The sequence below is a fragment of the Salmo trutta genome, chromosome 15 (assembly GCF_901001165.1).
Source record: "Salmo trutta chromosome 15, fSalTru1.1, whole genome shotgun sequence".
Classification (NCBI taxonomy): Eukaryota; Metazoa; Chordata; class Actinopteri; order Salmoniformes; family Salmonidae; genus Salmo; species Salmo trutta.
Window position 1 is genome coordinate 57119459 of NC_042971.1, and position 16044 is coordinate 57135502.

At 42.7% G+C, this 16044-nt stretch overlaps 1 protein-coding gene across 2 annotated transcripts; it reads left to right on the top strand.

The window, feature by feature from the left end:
• The first annotated feature begins 1738 nt into the window (after nucleotides 1-1738).
• LOC115149424 (protein AMBP) lies at nucleotides 1739-9449 on the top strand. 2 transcript variants are annotated; one of them, XM_029692270.1, is made up of 10 exons: nucleotides 1739-1914; nucleotides 2197-2339; nucleotides 2932-3008; nucleotides 3341-3457; nucleotides 3828-3929; nucleotides 4261-4322; nucleotides 4558-4639; nucleotides 8433-8600; nucleotides 8913-9083; nucleotides 9301-9449. In XM_029692270.1, the coding sequence occupies exons 1-10, from the start codon at nucleotides 1801-1803 to the stop codon at nucleotides 9381-9383; spliced, it is 1119 nt and encodes a 372-aa protein (XP_029548130.1). In that variant the 5' UTR covers nucleotides 1739-1800; the 3' UTR covers nucleotides 9384-9449. The 2 variants fall into 2 exon arrangements, with proteins under 2 accessions (XP_029548130.1, XP_029548129.1); XM_029692269.1 differs by having other exon boundaries at nucleotides 1741-1914; nucleotides 8913-9089; nucleotides 9306-9449.
• The last annotated feature ends 6595 nt before the right edge of the window (nucleotides 9450-16044 follow it).

Consider the following 16044-nt stretch of genomic DNA (forward strand, 5'->3'; position numbering starts at 1 on the left):
AGGAAGGCACTAAAAATTGTCAAAGACTCCAGCCATCCTAGTGATAGACTGTTCTCTCTGCTACCAGAGCGCTAAATCTAGGTCCAAAAGGCATGTTGAATTTTTTTAATTTATTATTATATATATATTTTTTAACCTATTTTTCTCCCCAATTTCGTGGTATCCAATTGGTAGTTACAGTCTTGTCCCATCGCTGCAACCTCTGTACGGACTCGGGAGAGGCGAAGGTCAAGAGCTGTGCGTCCTCCGAAACACAACCCAGCCAAGCCGCACTGCTTCTTGACACAATGCCCGCTTAACCCGGAAGCCAGCCGCACCAGTGTCGAAGGAAACATCGTACAACTGGCGACCGTATCAGCGTGCATTGCACCCGGCCCGCCACAGGAGTCGCTAGGGCGCGATGGGACAAGAACATCCCTGCCGGCCAAACCCTCCCTTAACCCGGACGACGACGACCACTGTGCCACTCGGGAGGCCCCAAAAGGCTTTTTAACAGCTTCTACCCCCAAACCATAAGACTCCTGAGCAGCTAATCAAATGGCTACCCAGACTATTTGCATTGTCCTATTTGCATCTCTTTTACGCTGCTGCTACTCTCTGTTTATTATCTACTCATAGTCACTTTAATCCCGCCTACATGTACATATTACCTCAATTACCTCGACTAACCTGTGCCCCCACACATTGACTCTGTACTAGTACCCCCAGTATATAGCCTCGCTACTGTTATTTTACTGCTGCTTTATAATTATAATGATTTTTTTTTTTTACTTATCTATTTTTTACTTAACAATAATTTTTTCTTAAAACTACATTGTTGGTTAAGGACTTGTAAGTAAGCATTTAACTGTAAGGTCTACACCTGTTGTATTCGGCGCATGTGACAAATAAAATAGTTTGAGTAGCTAACGCCAGTCTTGATGTGTCATGCGAGCATCGTTCACACAAAAACACCTCTGTTACACACTTGGAGAGGAACTGCGGCATTAGAGTGGAGACCTGAATGTAATATGCTGATATACAATGTGCTTGAGGAAATGCATAGCTGGTGGCATTACCACTACATATTGCTCTTCTTCTGGTCTTATAGGTCATTCCCTGAAGGTGAAGCCTGATATGATTAAGAAATGCAGTTTGACCCCAAACAGGTAGTCTTAAAGCAGACCTTTATGTGTCAAAACATTGTTGCTCTCCTTGTTGTTTTCAGAGAACTGCCCTCCCAATGGACACTAGGTAAGTTAATAGACTTCCTTTCTACAGACAGTCTATGTTGTTGATGGACTACGATTACTGGAAGACGTGATATATGAATGAACTGTAGGTTTTATTTTTGTCTCTCCATAGACTGTTGAATTAGTTTTCCATTTGGGGGCATCATTGTATATAACACTGCTATGGGTGACTAAATGCTAGTGTTCCACTGCCTATTGTGCTGAGAGAGAGAGAGAATTGTTTTAGCTATGCATGCTACTGCTCGGTTGTGCTTAAATTGTATGTATTTTTTCCTATTAAATTCCACTTAGAAGTCCAATGTTACAGTGACAAACAGAGAGATAAGGAGAACTTTGCTCTGTTTGTGGTTTGTTTTCTGCTGTAGTTTGAGCGGGTACAGGAAGGGGTAAACACACATGGTCATTGGCCATTGGATTACTAGCCTAATCCAGTGGAGGGGGTTGAGGTAGAGGGTTGGAGGGGTGGAGGGGTAAAGGTTGGAGGGGTGGAGAGATTAGCTCTCCCAGCAGTTCCAAGAGCTCAGGGTAAGCCTCAGTCAGAGGTTGGTATCAGAGACAGAAAGACAGAATGCAGCAGGTTGTCGTACTCACGCTCCTCTTGAGCCTCGTTTGCCTCATCCATGGAGTGCCCGTGCTTCCCGAACCTCTCTTCCCCATACAGGAGAACTTCGACCTAACTAAGGTCAGTGTCTTCTGTTTCTCACACCATGGATCCTAGCCATGGATCTGTCTCTGGCTTTATCTGATCTATTAGCCATAATCAGTAGAGTAATTGGTTTGAAAATTCTTCGTAATGTTACTTGATGGCCAACAGACTGATTCAGTTGAGTTGTCAAGCTATGCAGATTTTGTGATTTTAGTTTCTATCCGCTTGTAAGTTTATACACCTCATATGTCTAAATGCTGTTCCCAGTACAGTATTACAGGTTGTTAAAACCTTTCCATCTGTCTCTCTATTGGTCAGTTCTTGGGGAAGTGGCATGATATTGCGATAGCGTCCACCTGCCCCTGGATGCAGCGCCACAAGGGAGATGCAGCCATCGGAACCCTGGAGCTGCAGGCCAGCGGCACCGAAGACAAAGTCAGCATGACAAGGAGCATGAAAAAGTGACGTTACACACATACACACACACACGCACACGCACACGCACACGCACGCACACACACACACATTGATATTCGTGTCTCTGAACTGTACCTAATAATGGAACTGGATTCACCATAGCTTAAAGACCCAATGCAGTCAAACTTCTGTTTGAAACTAACACTGTAAAAGCGAGATTCTTTTGTAAAAAATCTGTGTTATTACATAGTTGTTGGTTTTAAAAAATGCAATTACACAGGACATTCTAATCAGCAGGTTTTGCATGGGTGGAGTTTTGGCTTGCCTGGTGACATCACCAGGCAGTATAAGTTATTAGACCAATTACAAAGAGTTCCAAATCTCTGCCAATAACAGCTAGTTTTCAGGTACATATCCCTCCAATTAGGCCCCTCACTCAGACCACTCCCAGACAGTCCTACCTAATTTTTGTTCGAGGAATAGTTTTTTAGATTTTAATTAAAAACAGTAAGGTACTTAATTGTTAAGCAGATACTGAGATTAAAACGGCTGCTTTGACCTTTAATTCAATATATGCTGTGTGCTTGCGTGTGTGCGTGCGTGTGTGCGCTCGTGCGTGCGAATGTGCATGTGCAGGCACGGGACATGTGAGCAGATCTCTGGTGATTACGAGCTGACCGCCACACCTGGAAGATTAACCTACCACATCGCCAGTAAGTCTGTTTGTCCCTTCCTCTCCTCAACCATGTCTGAAAACTTTACTTTCCCCGTCCTTGTTTTCTTAAGTCCTCTCAAAGCTAATTGGAGGAGAATGTTCAAGGGAGGGACCTCGGATCCTCTCTTACAATGTGCTTTGAGAGGAATTAAGGAAACAAGGATGGCTAGTAACGGAGGAAGCAAGGATGTGACAGCTAATAATGTTTCCATACACAGTCTGTGTATTTTTGTAATCGATGAGAGGTCAACGGTGAGAGGTAATGGGCATTGTGTACTATATTTATGCTCGCACTCTCCTACCATATAAGTCTATGTTTCCTTCATGCAGAGTGGGGGGCTGATGTTGATGCCTATGTGGTTGACACTAACTATGATGAGTACGCCATCGTCATGTTGAGTAAACAAAAAACAGGAGGCGAGAAGACAAAGTCTGCCAAGCTATACAGTGAGTGTCACTCCAGTGTCATTTATTTCACTTCACACCACTGAGACAGTAGCCTGGTACCAGATCTGTTTGTGCTGTCTTGCCAACTCCTTTGGTTGTAATTATGATTGTCACGACAACAACCATAGGATTTGGCTATACAGTCAATCAATCAACCAATTGATTTGACTATAGAGCAGCACAAATTTGATAATGACTATAGGAGTTGGCAGGTCCACAAACAGATCTGAGACCAGGCCTCTCAGACACAGCTATAGTGTTGTTATATTCAGCAGCAGAAGATCTGATCTGAGACCAGGCCACTCAGAAACAGCTATAGTGTTATTATATGTTAAGCAGTAGAAGTCAATTAAAATGCTGCCTCCTTCAGGTCGCACCATGGAACTGCCGCCCACTATCCTGGATGACTTCAGGAGGCTGGTGAGGGAGCAGGGCATGGCTGACGACACAATCATCATCAAACAGAACAAAGGTAGAGGTACACACACAGGGGCGGACTGGGACCAGATATCGGCCTTGGCATTTTCCTTCAGGCCCCCATTATTAGCCGAATATTTATAATTTTGCACAAAAAAAAACAAAGTTAAACAGGCCCACTGGGCTAAATATGGACCAGTCCATCTGGCATTTGCCAGAAATGCCAGATGGCCAGTCCGCCCCTGCACACACATGCACAAATACTCACATACACCAGGCAGCAAGCACACAGCCACATGCGCACGTACGCATGCACACACACTCCAGTGACATCCACTATGTGTCTGGACATTGTTTGACCTTTGAACTCCTGTCTCTGTCCACAGGGGAGTGTGTACCAGGAACAGAGCCTGTAGCAGCAGAGCCTCAGCCTGAGATCACAGCACCGGTACTTCCTGTATTCAATTATTCAATGTTGAGGTTGTACTCCATGTCAGAGTCTGGGATTATATTGGAAATCGGCTTTGGTTAAAGGCATTACAGAAAGTAAATCAACATTTTCCTAAATGAAAAGCATTGAAGATAATTGGAATTGGAATTTCAGTATACTTCCTGAATTGTTTGGAATTAAAATGGAATTTACCCCAACCCTGCTGAGTACTCACCTGTCTGTCTGTCCCCAGAGAGCCAAGAGGAACATAGTCCTCCCTGAGTTGCCCGCTGAGGAGGGTTCTGGTGCCGGAATCATGATGTTCAGGAGTGAAGGTGAGAGTGCATGGTGGGCCTGCTAGGCCCTTGACCTCTACATTGAAGGTACGTTTCAGCATCAGCTCTGTGTGGGTCTAGTCATTGAATGGCTGGAAGCTGCTAGAACACATTTTGTGTGTAGCTCCAGACAAACATAGCTAATTAACGTCATACAGGTTGAATCAGGTGTGTCTGTCCAGGGCTACAATAGAAGTGTGTACTGTTAGGGATACTGGAGAACTGAAGCTGAGTTACACTCATGTATATTATATGTAATTACAGTGTACAGTGGAGTCCAAAATTATTCCCACTGTTGATAATGACGAGCAAAATTGACTGTATAAAATAAATAATTCAAAATACTGAGCTTTATCATATGCTCAAATAAATTGGGAAATCATTGTATTTATGCTAATACAATTGCTCAGAAAAATAGATTTTGTTTAACAAGGTAGGGGGTCAAAATTATTGACACTCCTGTTTTGAATACCTTTCAATACCTTGTGAGGATAACAGCAATGAGCCTTTTTCTAAAGTGGTTTATGAGTTGGAGACCACATTGGGAGGGGTCTTAGACCAATCCTCCATACAGAATCATTTATACCATTCAATGAATCTATTTCTTCTGCACTCGTAGATACCAGCCACTAGTCTGTGGGATTAACAGGGGCTGAGCTACAGCCCCTGTTAAGGACGGATCCCGAAGGGCTTTTGGTCTTTTTACCAAAACGTCTGTAGAATCGGAATGTTTTCAGCTACAAAAGTCTCATGAACACGCAGGTGTAACATGTTTGCTCTATGACCTCACAATCTACACAAGAGTCGTTAGACTGTAAGGGGTTATTCTACATAGATCATAGTAAATCCTAGGACATAGTGTCTATAATACTGTAAAGGGTTCTTCTACATAGTAGACCATAGTAAATCCCAGGACATAGTGTCTATAATACTGTAAGGGATTCTTCTACATAGATCATAGTAAATCCCAGGACATAGTGTCTATAATACTGTAAAGGGTTCTTCTACATAGAAGACAATAGTAAATCCTAGGACATAGTGTCTATAATACTGTAAGGGTTCTTCTACATAGACCATAGTAAATCCCAGGACATAGTGTCTATAATACTGTAAGGGATTATTCTACATAGACCATAGTAAATCCCAGGTCATAGTGTCTATAATACTGTAAGGGGTTATTCTACATAGACCATAGTAAATCCCAGGACATAGTGTCTATAATACTGTAAAGGTTCTTCTACATAGATCATAGTAAATCCCAGGACATAGTGTCTATAATACTGTAAGGGGTTATTCTACATAGATCATAGTAAATCCCAGGACATAGTGTCTATAATACTGTAAGGGGTTATTCTACATAGATCATAGTAAATCCCAGGACATAGTGTCTATAATACTGTAAGGGTTCTTCTACATAGATCATAGTAAATCCCAGGACATAGTGTCTATAATACTGTAAAGGGTTCTTCTACATAGACCATAGTAAAACCCAGGACATAGTGTCTATAATACTGTAAGGGTTCTTCTACATAGATCATAGTAAATCCCAGGACATAGTGTCTATAATACTGTAAAGGGTTCTTCTACATAGACCATAGTAAATCCCAGGACATAGTGTCTATAATACTGTAAAGGGTTCTTCTACATAGACCATAGTAAATCCCAGGACATAGTGTCTATAATACTGTAAAGGGTTCTTCTACATAGACCATAGTAAATCCCAGGACATAGTGTCTATAATACTGTAAGCGGTTCTTCTACATAGATCCTAGTAAATCCCAGGACATAGTGTCTATAATACTGTAAAGGGTTATTCTACATAGATCATAGTAAATCCCAGGACATAGTGTCTATAATACTGTAAGGGTTCTTCTACATAGACCATAGTAAATCCCAGGACATAGTGTCTATAATACTGTAAGGGGTTATTCTACATAGACCATAGTAAATCCCAGGTCATAGTGTCTATAATACTGTAAGGGTTCTTCTACATAGACCATAGTAAATCCCAGGACATAGTGTCTATAATACTGTAAGGGTTTCTTCTACATAGTAGACCATAGTAAATCCCAGGACATAGTGTCTATAATACTGTAAGGGTTTCTTCTACATAGATCATAGTAAATCCCAGGACATAGTGTCTATAATACTGTAAGGGTTCTTCTACATAGACCATAGTAAATCCCAGGACATAGTGTCTATAATACTGTAAGGGTTTCTTCTACATAGATCATAGTAAATCCCAGGACATAGTGTCTATAATACTGTAAGGGGTTCTTCTACATAGACCATAGTAAATCCCAGGACATAGTGTCTATAATACTGTTATAAGGTCACAAAGTTGCTGTCACAAACTCTTAACTCCACACAATTGTCACTGACTAGTTGGATATTCATTTCCCACTGAGCAAACCATTTCTGTACTTACAACATTCATATAAATTTATTTTTATCGGGTTTCTGCTTTGCCAGACTTTTTTAAACATTTGTCAAGAAAATTCATTGATCAAACTGTTTATGTCAAATGTATGTTCTACTTGTAGCCCTGGTATCCTGAAAGGGAAATTATAAAACACTTCATTGTGAGGCTAAATAGGTCTGGACATTCAGAATAAAAGAAAGTCAGATAAATAAAAAGCAGATTTTTGATGGGGTTTCGGGACTGATAGGGTTAACCATTTCTCTGTAGATTTTGATGTGTGCTTGGGGTTATTGTCTTGTGGAAGATCCACTTGAGGCCAAGTTTCAACCTCCTGGCAGAGGCAAGCAGGTTTTGGGAAAACATTCTTGGGTACTGGGTAAAGTTCATGATGCCGTTGACCTTAACAAGGGTCCAACGGGCCTCCCGAGTGGCGCAGTGGTCTAAAGCACTGCATCGTAGTGCAATCTGTGCCACTAGAGATTATGGGTTCCAGTCCAGGCTCTGTTGCAGCAGGCCGCGATAGGGAGACCCATGGGGCGGCACACAATTGGCCCAGCGTCGTCCGGGTTAGGGGAGGGTTTGGCCGGCAGGGATGTCCTTGTCCCGTCGCGCTCTAACAACTCCTGTGACGGGTCGGGCGCAGTGCACGCTGACTCGGTCACCAGGTGTACGGTGTTTCCTCCGACACATTGGTGCGGCTGGCTTCCGGGTTAAGTGGGCATTGTGATAAGAAGCAGTGTGGCTTGGTTGTGTTTCGGAGGATAATATAATTATAATAATATAATAATAAATTAAATAAACAAGGGTCCAAGGACCAGTGGAAGCAAAATTGCCCCTTAACATCTCATATCCACCACCATATTTCTTTAGTAGGTATGGAGTTATTTTCAGCTCATGCGTTCTCACTTCGACGCCAAACCCACCACTGGTGTGATTGGCCAAAGACCTATATTTTCATGTCATCCAACAAATGTAAACGCCTGGAGTTTGTCAAGCAGCGTTGGCACTTGGATTGAAACCAGTGCTTGGTCAGATGACATGAAAAAATAGTTATTTGGCCACGCACACCAGTGTTGGGTGCCATTATCCTCTCAAGGTGAGGTATTGAAAGGGGTGTCAATAATTTTGACCTCTACCTTTTTGAGAAAATAATTATTACTTATTATTACTAAATCTCTTTCTCTGAGCAATTGTATTATGTATAAAATAATATAATTTCCCAAAAATTGTAGCATACAATATAGCTCAGTATGAATGATTTATTTTATAGAGTCATTATTGCTAATCTTTATCAAGGGTGTCAATCATTTCAGACCCAACTGTATGTCTATGGCTAAAACACACAATGCACTGCTACACATCTCTCTTCAGAGTCCTGTAACGCCGAGCCGGACGCAGGTCCCTGTTTCGGGACGGTGCAGCGCTACTTCTACAACTCCAGCAGTATGGCCTGTCAGCTGTTCACCTACGGAGGCTGCATGGGCAACCAGAACAACTTTGTGACTGAGAGGGAGTGTCTCCAGAGCTGTCGTAATGAGGGTGAGTGGATAGAGTGTAACAGTGGTGCTGCTTTTTCTGTTGGTGAACCACACTCGTGTGACGGGTGATCTTGTCTAAGAGCTTGAGACTTGCGTTAGCTCCACAGGAACTAATGCCTTCACTTTAGCTCAGTGGGCTTATACAGTCTTGTGGTGCGTAGGAGACACAGGCTTGACTTCTAACCTAGTTGATGATGTGACAATGCTCAACCCACTTCAAGAACCAATATGATGTTCATGCCCATAGACTACGTGTGAGACAAGATTGTCCCTCGTGTCTTTCCTCCTGTCTGGTGAGTGTGTCTCTCTACAGCTGCCTGTAGACTGCCCGTGGATGCTCGGCCCTGCACTGGACAGCCCAAGATCTGGGTCTTCCACTCAAACTCTGGTCTCTGTCTGGATTATAAAAAGGACTATTGCCAGGTCAACAGTAACAAGTTCTACTCCAAGAGGGAGTGTGAGGAGTACTGTGGGGTGATGAAGGATCCAGGTAAGAGACACACACATATTGTCTGTTGTAACAAGGTTGTTTCCCTAGGCCTAGGGCAACACTGCCATGTCATTCTGATATCTCTTGGGATTACATGGTCAAGTTGTACTGATTGTGAAATTACGTTTTTCAACATATTTTTTGTGACCACAAAAATGGCATTATTTATCTGGTTTTAGTCTGCTTATCTGATGTGAATGTGCCTTTGTATTACAGGAGAAGGGGAGTTCCTCAAAACAAACTAAAGGAGATGAGAACACAGAACGTCCAGCACAGATCAGATCAATATGTTGATCAACAGTAACACACTATAGATATCATACATTACCATAGAGCACAATAAAATTATGGATGAACCTGCTTGGCATCATGTCTTATGTAAACTTGATCCTGACTTTGTGCTGTTGAGTTTATAGTATTGTAATGAAACAGCAGGCAGCAGGTTTCGAACCCTCGACCTTCAAGCCCGAAGTCCGGCGCGCTATAGACTGTGCCGCAAAAGCACGCTCGAGCGGCAGAGTCGATATCCGCGCTTATAAACCCAGGGTCGTTACAATATGTTTGGTTAACCGCCACCAACTGAATGTATATGATACACCCATTCATATATGTAATATAAAGGTATATATTAGGGAAAGTTATTGTTCAGCCAAGAGTTTACCAAAGATATAAAATATACAATATACTGTATTTCTTGTAATGTAATACAGTGTATTATGGTGGGATCTGATGACCGGTGTATGAGTAACCAGCAGAGGGCGATGTTGCTCCAGTTACAGTGACAGCCGTCTCCCCAATCGCTCCTCCCCGTCTAGCGCTGCTCTGCTCGGCCCAACCAAGGAACGACTGGATCGGTGCTAGCTTCCTGCTCCTGGTTCCCAGAGTTCCCGGCTGCTCTCTGCGCTGCGTTCCGCTGGCCGTAGAATGCTGGGAATATCCGGAGAGGAAAAGGGGACTGACAGCATGGAAGGACCATCTCTACAAGGGCACACCACCTGGTCGGACGGAGAGAGTGGTGGCAAACAAATACACCACTGGGCCAGCTAGGGACTTTAGCACAGACAACTCTCACACAAATGGCAGCATGTACACATGGCTCAGTAGACCATACAGTTTAACTTTCAGACAGACATAAAATACAATACACATTACCTCTTAGAGTCAGACACTGATATATTCACCAAAAAGTGATCAGTCAGTGAGTTTCCTTAGAATGTTTCATTTTCGCACGCAAGCATGCATTCAGTGCACGTGAACACACACACACATGCACACGCACACAGAGACGGTGAGAGAGAGAAGTCTTCCAGACTGACAAAATATGTTGCTGAGATCTACTCACATAGAGCACACATACTAAACATATACTGAACAAAAAATATAAACGCAACATGTAAAAATGTCAAAGATTTTACTGAGTTACAGTTCATATGAGGAAATCAGTCAATTGAAATAAATTCATCATTATTATTAATCTATGGATTTCACATGACTGGGAATACAGATATGCATCTGTTGGTCACAGATACCTTAAAATAAATGGGTCTCACAATGGGCCTCAGGATCTCGACACGGTATTTCTGTGCATTCAAAATCGATAAAATGCAATTGTGTTGGTTGTCCGTAGCTTATGCCTGCCAATACCATTCCCCAACACTACAATGGGGCACTGTTCACAACATTGACATCAGCAAATCGCTCGCCCACATGACGGTTTACACGTACGTGGTCTGCGGCTGTGAGGCCAGTTGGATGTACTGCCAAATTCTATAAAAGAACGTTGGAGGTGGCTTATGGTAGAGAAATGAACATTCAATTATCTGGCAGCTCTGGTGGACATTCCTGCAGTCAACATGACAATTGCACGTTCCCTCAAAACTTGAGACATCTGTGGCATTGAGTTATGTGACAAAACTGCACATTTTAGAGTGGCCTTTTATTGTCCCTAGCACAAGGTGCACCTGTGTAATGATCATGCTGTTAAATCAGCTTCTTAATATGCCACACCTGTCAGGCGAATGGATTACCTTGGCAAAAGAGAAATAATCACTAAAAAGGATGTAAACAAATTTGTGCACAAAATTTGAGAGAAATAATATTTTTTTTTGCATATGGAACATTTCTGAGATCTTTTTATTTCAGCTCATGAAACATGGAACCAACACTTTACATGTTGCGTTTATATTTTTGTTCAGTGTACATGGTGAGCAAACATAGACCTGCAGCCTTTTCAACTGGGAGTTAATGCACCGACCCCCTTTATGTGTGAGGAAATGAAAACAATCACTCAGTGCTGATATATGCCTCTTTTATAACAATCTTTCAGTGTTAGCTATTGTAGTTGAAGTTGCAGTGTAGTTGGCATTGAAGTTGGCTATTTAATTGTAGTTTGCCCTATTTTTTTTAACACTGTTTCAGTATAGTCTTTCAAATGAAAAGGAAGTGCAATATCCTTTTCTGTTACAGCAGACTGTTACTAATGAGAGACTCACACACACACACACACACACACACACACACACACACACACACACACACACACACACACACACACACACACACACACACACACACACACACACACACACACACACACACACACACACACACACACGCACAAAGTGGCAGAAAAAGACGTCAACTGTGACTGTCCGACAGACATGCTCACAGTATTTGCTGTTTGACCAACAACAAAAAAACAAGAGTTCCCATGAAAATCCTCAGGATGTTTTCTATCAGCTTTGGCAAGTGAGACCAACGGAAAGCAAAGACACATGAAACTGTGAGACTTCAACACTTTTGGCAGAAAGTGCACCTCTTGCTTTCTCACAGAGGCTTAAGAGTCTGACGGTCTGAGCTGAGTGAATCACATAAGTGTTGTTGGTTAAGTCCAGCAGGTTTGGGTTTGTTGGAGCTCTACTCTAAATGCAGTGACCCAAGTCATAGACTGTTCTCTCTGCTACCGCACGGTAAGCGGTACCGGAGTGCCAAGTTTAGGACTAAAATGCTCCTTAACAGCTTCTACCCCCAAGCCAAAAGACTGCTACCACCCGGACTAATTTCATTGACCCCCCCCCCTATTTGTTTTTAAAACTGCTGCTACTCGCTGTTTATTATCTATGTATAGTCACTTTACCCCTACCTACTGTCACGACTTCCGCCGAAGTTGGTCCCTCTCCTTGTTCGGGCGGCGGTCGAAGTCGCCGACCTTCTAGCCATCGCTGATCCTCTTTTCATTTTCCTTTGGTTTTGTCTTGTCTTGTATCACACCTGGTTCCAATCCCATTCATTACATGTTGTGTATTTAACCCTCTGTTCCCCCTCATTGTCCATGTCGGTGATTGTTTGTTTGTAAGCATTGTGGAAGATATGTTCTGGTGTGAGACGGGTTTTGTACCCACTCATTTTATTTTGTATATTTTGGTTTTCGGAGTTTTGAGCACTTATTAAACTGCTCCATTTTATACCAAGTTCATTCTCCTGCGCCTGACTTCCCTGCCACCAGCACGCACCCTTACACCTACATGTATAAATTATCTCAACTAACCTGTACAGTGACTCGGTACCGGTACCCCCTGTATATAGCCTCGTTATTGTTATTTTATTGTTACTTTTAATTATTTTTTACTTTAGTTTATTTGGTAAATATTTTCTTTAACTCTTTCTTGAACTGCATTGTTGGTTAAGGGCTCGTAAGTAAACATTTCACGATAAGGTCTACACCTATTGTATTCGGCGCATGTGACAAAGTTTGATTTGATGCGTCTGGGAACTGGAAGGAAACTGCAGTCAAATAGTAGACGACTATTCACAGCTGTGTTGGTGCGTTTGGACCATGATAGGTCCTTAGTGATGTGGACACCGAGGAACTCGAAACTCTCGACCCGCTCCACTTCAGCCCCATCGATGTGAATGGGGGCGTGCTCGGCCCTCCGTTTCCTGTAAACCACAATCAGCACCTTTGTCTTGCTGACGTTGAAGGAGAAGTTGTTGTCCTGGCACCACTCCGCCAGGGCCCTCACCTCCTCCCTCTAAGCCGATTCATCATTGATGGTAATCAGGTTGAGCACTGTTGTGTCATCCGCAAACTTGATGATGGTGTTGGAGTTGGCGTGGCGACCCCGTCAAGGGTGAACAAGGAGTACAGGAGGGGGCTGAGCACGCAGACTTGTGGGGCCCCCATGTTGAGGATCAGCATGACGGAGGTGTTGCTGCCTACCTTCTCCACCTGGGGGTCGGCCCGTCAGGAAGTTCAGGACCCAGTTGCACAGAGCAGGGTTCACACCCAGTGCCCCGAGCTTAGTGATGAGCTTGGAGGGTACTATGGTGTTGAATGCTGAGCTATAGTCAATGAACAGCATTCTTACATAGGTATTCCTCTTGTCCAGATGGGATAGGGTAGTGTGCAGTGCAAGTGTGATTGCATCTTCCGTGGATCTGTTGGGGCGGTATGCAAATTGTAGTTGGTCTAGGGTATCGGGTAAGGTGGAAGTGACATGATCCTTTAACTAGCTTCTCAAAGCACTACCTTTTCTTTCTTGGGTACAGGAACAATGGTGGACATCTTGAAGCAAGTGGGGACAACAGACTGGGATAGGGAGAGATTGAATATGTCCGTAAACACTCCAGCCAGCTGCTCTACACATGCTCTGAGGACGCAGCTTGGGATGCCGTCTGGGCCGGCAGCCTTGCGTGGACTTAAATGTCTTTCTCACATCGGCCACGGAGAACGAGAGCTCACAGTCCTTGTAAGCGGAAGTGGCCCGCGTCGGCGGCTCTGTGTTTTCCACGAAGCAGGTGAAGAAGGTTTAGCTTGTCTAGAAGCGACGCGTCGGTGTCTGCGACGTGGCTGGTTTTCCCTTTATAATCTGTGATTATCTGGAGTCCCTGCCACATGCGTCTCGTGTCTGAGCAGTTGAATTGCAACTCCACTTTGTCCCTGTACTGTCATTTTGCCTGTTTGATTGCCTTACAGAGGGCGTAGCTGGTCTGTTTGTACACGTCCATGTTCCCAGTCACCTTGCCGTCGTTAAATGCGGTGGTTCGCGCTTTCAGTTGTGCGTGAATGCTGTCATCTATCAACGGCTTTTGGTTTAGATAAATTCTAATCCTTACAGTGGGAATAACATCCTCTATGCACTTCCCGATGAACTCAGTCACAGAGTCAGTGTATACGTCAATACTATTCTCAGAAGCAGCCCGGAACATTTCCCAGTCTGCGTTATCAAAACAATCTTGAAGCATAGATTCCGATTGGTCAGACCAACGTTGAACATTCCTTACCACAGGTACTTCCTGTTTAGGTTTCTGCCTATAGGAGGGGAGGAGCAAAATGGAGGCCTGATCTGATTTGCTGAAGGGAGGGCGGAGGAGGGTCTTGTAGCAGTTCCGGAAGGGGGAGTGGTAATGGTCAAGAGTGCTCAATGAGCAAGAAGCACGGGAGATGTGTTGATAAAACCTTGGTAGCATTTTCCTCAGATTTCCTTTATTAAAGTCCCCAACTTCAATAAATGTGGCTTCAGGAAACATAGAGGGAGGGAGAAAAAGAAAGAGGGAAACAGAAAAGATAAGGGAAGAAAGAGAGAGCCTGGAGACGTCATTATGCTAGACCACAGAAAGAGACAATTCTCTCATCAAAGCTTTTTACTCAGCTGCTGCTAGTAGAGCTAACTACCGGATTATATGGCTAACTAACTACCATATTATATGGCTAACTACCAGATAATATGGCTAACTACCAGATTATACGGCCATCTAACTACCTAATTATATGGCTAACTAACTACCAGATTATATGGCTAACAAACTACCTTATTTTATGACTAACTATCAGTTTATATGAATAACTAACTACGAGATTCTTTACCTCTCATTCTCTCTCCCCTTTTCTCCTTCCCTCTCCCATTTCTCCTAACTACCAGATTATATGGCTAACAAAGTTCCAAATTATATGGCTAATTAACTACCAGATTATATGGCTAATTAACTACCAGATGCTTTACCACTCATTCTCTCACCGCTTTTCTCCTCCCCTCTCCCATTTTCTCCTAACTAACTACCAGATTATATGGCTAACTACCAGATTATATGGCTAACTACCAGATTGTATGGCTAACTACCAGATTGTATGGCTAACTACCAGATTGTATGGCTATCTAACTACCTGATTATATGGCTAACTAACTACCAGATTGTATGGCTAACTAACTACCATATTATATGGCTAGCTCGATTATATGGCCATCTAACTACCTGATTATATGACTTACGAACTACCAGATAATATGGCTAACTACCAAATTATATGGCCATCTCACTACTTGATTATATGACTAACTAACTATCAGATTACACGGCTAACGAACTACCTGATTATATGGCTAACTAACTACCAGATTATATGGCTAACTAACTACCTGATTATATGATTTACGAACTACCTGATTATATGGCTAACTACCAAATGCTTTACCTCTCATTCTCTCTCCCCTTTTCTCCTTCCCTCTCCCATTTCTCCTAACTACCAGATTATATGGCTAACTAACTACCAGATTATATGGTTTACAAAGTAACAAATTACATGGCTAACGAACTATCAGATTATATGGCTAACTAACTACCAGATTATATGGCTAACTAACTACGAGATTATATGGCAAACTAACTACCAGATTATATGGCTAACTAACTACCTGATTATATGACTAACTACCAGATTATATGGCTAACTAACTACCTGATTATATGACTAACTATCTGATTATATGGCAAACTAACTACCAGATGATATGGCTAACTAACTATCTGATTATATGGCAAACTAACTACCTGATTATATGGCTAACTATCTGATTATATGGCAAACTAACTACCTGATTATATGGCTAACTATCTGATTATATGGCAAACTAACTACCTGATTATATGGCTAACTATCTGATTATATGACTAACTA